Source organism: Mandrillus leucophaeus, unplaced genomic scaffold (genome assembly GCF_000951045.1).
Source record: "Mandrillus leucophaeus isolate KB7577 unplaced genomic scaffold, Mleu.le_1.0 Scaffold452, whole genome shotgun sequence".
Lineage (NCBI taxonomy): Eukaryota > Metazoa > Chordata > Mammalia > Primates > Cercopithecidae > Mandrillus > Mandrillus leucophaeus.
Window position 1 is genome coordinate 326295 of NW_012104832.1, and position 5067 is coordinate 331361.

The following is a 5067-nucleotide window of genomic DNA, read 5'->3' on the forward strand; positions in this document are numbered from 1 at the left end:
TACTGGATCAAATAAAATACATTAATTTCCCTTGTCTATTTTTAGCTTTTGAAATGTGACTACTAGAAAATTTTAAATTATATACACGGCTCACATCGTATTCCTAGTGGACAGTACTGTTCTAGAGGCACATCAACCTCTCCTCCATCAAACTGATAGTAAACCTAACACTAGAGTTATGACCTCCAAACTGGGATTCCCTCATTAGTCAGGGAATGGTCAGCTAGGAGAGATTTGGGAGTCTCTCTTCTTACACTGAAGGGAAAAGCAGCCCCCTTATGAGAGAAAGCAAGCAGCAGCTCAGGGAAGGAGCGGGCGAGTCAATACATCCATAAGAGAGGAGTCCCACTTAATGACACTTCTGACACAAGCTGGCGGTTGTGAGGAAAGGGATCATGGGGTCTGAAGCGTCCTCGTCCACTCCCTCAAATGCTTTTTGTTCCCTTCTGGTTCATAATTGTTATACCCTGACAAGTTTTAATGAGGTAGGGAGGGTCCTCCAATGTAGTCACATGACTTTTATCCTTACAAAAGCTATATTACAGCTAAGCAAATATTTTAGTTAACATAAAAATTGTCTTCTATGGCCAGGCGCGGTAGCTCACACCTGTAATTCCAGCACTTTGGGAGGCTGATGCAGGAGGATCACTTGAGGCCAGGAGTTCCAGACCAGCCCGGCCAACATGGCAAAACCCTGTCTCCACTAAAAATACAAAAATTAGCCAGGTGTGATGACACACACCTGTAGTCCCAGCTACTTGGGAGGCTGAGGCACAAGAATCGCTTGAACCCAAGGGGCAAGGGGCGGAGCTTGCAGGGGGGTGAGATCGCACCACTGCTCTCCAGCCTGGGCAACAGAGGGAGCCTTCTTCTCAAAAAAACAAACAAAAAAAGATTATGTTTTATGTATAAGTAATTTAGAAATACTTTCCAACAGGTTATAATCAAAACTACACAAATTTCTGCAAAATGGCTAGCCCAAATTAGTATTTCCAAAGAGGAAATGTTTGCCAATTATTCTACTATCAGCTAATGAAATTAGTATTTTATTTGGAAGAAGTCTGCCAAAATAGATTGTAATGTGTTTTCTTAAACCAGGCCCATAACTTGACAGAGTTTCTGGAACAGAAAACAAATAAAAATCAACTCAATGAGTCTTTGTCCAAAATGTCCAAACAGCTACATATGTATGTTTGAACGAAATGTATTTAGATATTATTACTTAAAGATCCAATAAAATAGGTTTCTTTCATTCTCCTTTGATACCTAGCCAATCAATTCCTTTACTAAGTGTTCAGAGTAGATGAAGGACATTAACTGCATAATGCTGAGAACTTTGTTTCTGATTGCTGCCCATTGATCGATGATTAAAGATGCCATAAAGTCATCCCACTGAAGAAACCTAGAGAGCACGGAGGTTATGCGTTCATGACCACAAATTACCATCACGATACAGTGAATAAAATATAACTTTTTAATTATTCAAGGCAATGCAGAATTACTTGTTTTTGAAATCACTGATCTAAATACCTATAAATTACCAGTAGAGATTAATGAGTTTTTTTTTTAATCAGTAATGATACCTTTGGATACAACAGAAGATCGAAGGCCAGTTTTGCAGACAGTCTGTTATTTTATTGCACAGATTTCACTTAAAGAATAAAATGCACCATCAGTATTTGGAGAGTTTGGGGTCTCAGATACTGATATACCATCAGTGTTTACACCCGTAAAGCCAAATTCAACAGTACAATTTATGTTAAACAACATCACTTCAAGATGGCTAACAATGCAAATAGAGAGAAAAGTGGGGGAAAGCTTTAAAAATGTGTTAGTTTGAAGCATGTGAAAATGTAGGATTAAAAACTACATCATACAAACCTGAAATCAAAAATGTTTTGTGGAACATCAATTAAAGTTATACTCACTTGCACTGTTATTTATTGCATAAAGTCTATGTGGTTCATTTCCTTCATATTGATGAATTGAGGATTTCAGGAAAACCATGGTTATAAAAACGATCAATCTTGAAAAAGTATGTACAGATAAATGTAAAATCACAAACTAAAAAATATCCCTACCCCTGGCCCTCAGCTTACAAAAGGGAAAGTTTCCCATGGAAAGAAAGTTCCACTATTCCCCTCCCTCCCGCATCCCATGTCCCCATTGCTATCTTTTTCTGTCTCGTACAAGTAAATGACCTTGAAGGGAAGAAACAAAAGCCATCTTTATGAGGCTCCCATTGTCAGCTGTATCAGTTTGAAAAGTGTCTTGGCCGGTGCGGTGACACACTCCTATAATCCCAACACTTCGGGAGGCCGAGGCGGGAGGATACTTTGAGTCCAGGAGTTCTAGATCAACCTGGGCAACATAGGGAGCCCTCATCTCTACAAAAAACTTGAAAATTAGCTGGGTGTAGTGTTGGACGCCTGTAGTCCCAGCTACTTGGGAGGCTGAGGCAGGAGGATCACTTGAGCCTGGGAGGTTGAGGCTACAGTGAGCCGAGATCACACCACTGCACTCCAGCCTGAGTAACAGAGTGAGGCCCTATTTAAAAAAAAAAAAAAAGTGTCTTGTATTTCTCTTCCCCACCCCCACCTAACTCAGTGATGTTTGCAAAACATTTGAAATTTAAAGAAACAAAATATATAAAATATATTTTTTAATAAAACAGCAAAGGAATGCCCAAGAAAAGAGCTAATAGTTGGCAACGCCATGAGAAAAAATGTATGGGCATTATCTGAGCTAGAGATTTCTTTAAAGGCAACCAAAAGATGGGGGAAAGGGAGAGAAGTTAAGACTACAAAATGCCAGACAGGATGCTTTTCTAGACCTTTGGCTTTAAGCCTGGCAGAGGAGTGGGCTTCCCCCACACTGTGACTAGCAAACCTAGGGCCCTGAGCCCAGCATCTACAGCACCTCTGTGGGCAGCCGGGCAGCCCTCTTATACATGGGCACTCTTGGCATGCGTCGGGGAGCTAGAGCCCGAAGTGTAGTAGAAACGGTTTTCACCAAAGGCCTGGGCATCTCCAGCGCAGCAGAGGATGACACAGCCACCCACGAGGCACAGCACAGCACCAATCCAGCCTGCATACAGGGAGTAGCCAAAGCTCACGATGGTGGTCTCACGGTGGGCGCACACAGGGAACCAGATGGTGGCAACAATGGCGCAGAGAGCTGGAGAGACATGGAGAGGCCGTGACTGGGCGCACCCATCACACACCAAGCACGTGGGCAGGCCCACTCACTCCACATACACACACTTGTGGCTTCCAACCAGCTCCAAAAAGCTCCATACACACGGCTCTGCTCCCTCAACACTGAACCAATATGTAGCAGTTGGCATCTGCAGAAGAAGCTGACTGCTGGGTCCTTATTTTTTTCAGCAGGTGGCAGAAATAAAATAATTCCAACGTAAAGACCTAAAAATAAACCATTTAAGTCCAAAAAATATTTATTTGTATTTACTTGTATATCAACACTTCATATCTAGTTATAATTCTAAAATTAATATACTTACCTAATTGTATTATAATTATTGCTTTACCTATCTATGTGTCATTGTAAGCTCTCTGAGTTCCTTGAAGGTAGGGTCCACGTCTTACTTATGTCTACCTTGGTACGAGGCAAATAGTACGTGCTCAATGTAGACCAGTTGAATGGCTGAATTATCTGAGCTATTCAAAAATGAGAAACGAGATGGCAGCCACCTCAATTTTCCACTCTATTTTCTCAGTTTGGTCAATTCACATTACAAAGATCTAGAGAAGGCATGAAATTTCTCTTGATGTAGTGAATGTTGCTAGATGAAAATGGAGTACCAGATAAAGGTTCAAGTTTGTATTACGCTGTTCACGATCACAAAATCCCAACACACAAATGAACAGTCCTTGGAGTAGAAAAACTCACCCATTCGGGGGTCAAAATGGTAGAACTTTACTTTTGGTCTTGCACCAATCAATCTAATCTTCATTTTGGTTTTGATTTTATAGAGTAAAATAAGAAATAGCTTATACATCATGTAGTTTTTCACCTCTTTATAAGCAAAGTAACAAAACATGGGCAGGCAAGAGGCTATACAGACTTTTTTATATTTTTTTCAAATATCTAGACCAGCACTGTCAAATGGAGTAGCCACAAGTTATGTGGGACCATTGATCATTTGTCATGAGGCTAGTGAGATGAAGAACTGAATTTTGAATTTTCACTACTTTTAATTTAAATGGCCACATGTAGCTAGTGGCTACTGTACTGAACAACACAGCTCTAGACAAAGTAACTCCAAACCTCTTTAAGTTGAGATGGCACATTAAAGTTGGCAGACAGAAAAATAATAACAATAATAATAATAATAACAATGAGGTTTCCATCAACAAATTAAGAAAGAATACTGCACTGCCAGTGTGACGTTTGCCACCAGGGATACCCTTATCACTTTCAACTCTGCAAGCTTTTTTCTGATTTCTACTCATGGTGAGTGATTTTCTAACTTACTCTCTATGCCCGCAGAGAAGAAATATAATTTAACATAAGCAATCAAATCTAACAGCCTTGTATATTAGTTCTAAATGGAAAAAAGGATTGGTCTTACCCATTTTGAAAGACCTTTTAAACAGTCTCATTGCATTTGTGTTTCTCGTAACATAGATTCTTATTGCAATAGATTAAACCACTCCCACAAGCTGGGTATAGATACACATAAAAATATATGATCTCTATCCTTAAAAAGAATAGATCTCAAGAGGAAATCAGAAGGAAGAGAGTTAATTTGAAAAGCTATGAATTGCCCAGATTGGCTTTCTAACAGCCCAAATTCACTCCATAATTCACTCCATTAATTATTTACAGATTATCTAAGAAGCTAAAATTGGCCAGGCATGGTGGCTCACACCTGTAATCCCAGCACTTTGGGAGGCCGAGGTGGGCGGATCACCTGAGGTCAGGAGTTCAAGAACAGCCTGGCCAACATGGCAAAACCCCGTCTCTACTAAAAAATACAAAAATTAGCCAGGCATGGATGGTGGGCAACTGTAATCCCAGCTACTTAGGAGGCTGAGGCAGGGAGAA

At 40.3% G+C, this 5067-nt stretch overlaps 1 protein-coding gene across 2 annotated transcripts in view; it reads right to left on the reverse strand.

Moving 5' to 3' along the window:
- Window positions 1-1613: 1613 nt before the first annotated feature.
- CLDN11 (claudin 11) overlaps window positions 1614-5067 on the reverse strand; it is a 15711-nt gene continuing 12257 nt past the window's right edge. For both annotated transcript variants that reach the window (XM_011994321.1, XM_011994322.1), the window contains exon 3: window positions 1614-3177. In XM_011994321.1, coding sequence (XP_011849711.1) covers window positions 2945-3177 — 233 coding nt within the window. In that variant the 3' untranslated portion in view covers window positions 1614-2944. The remainder of the gene's footprint in view (window positions 3178-5067) is intronic.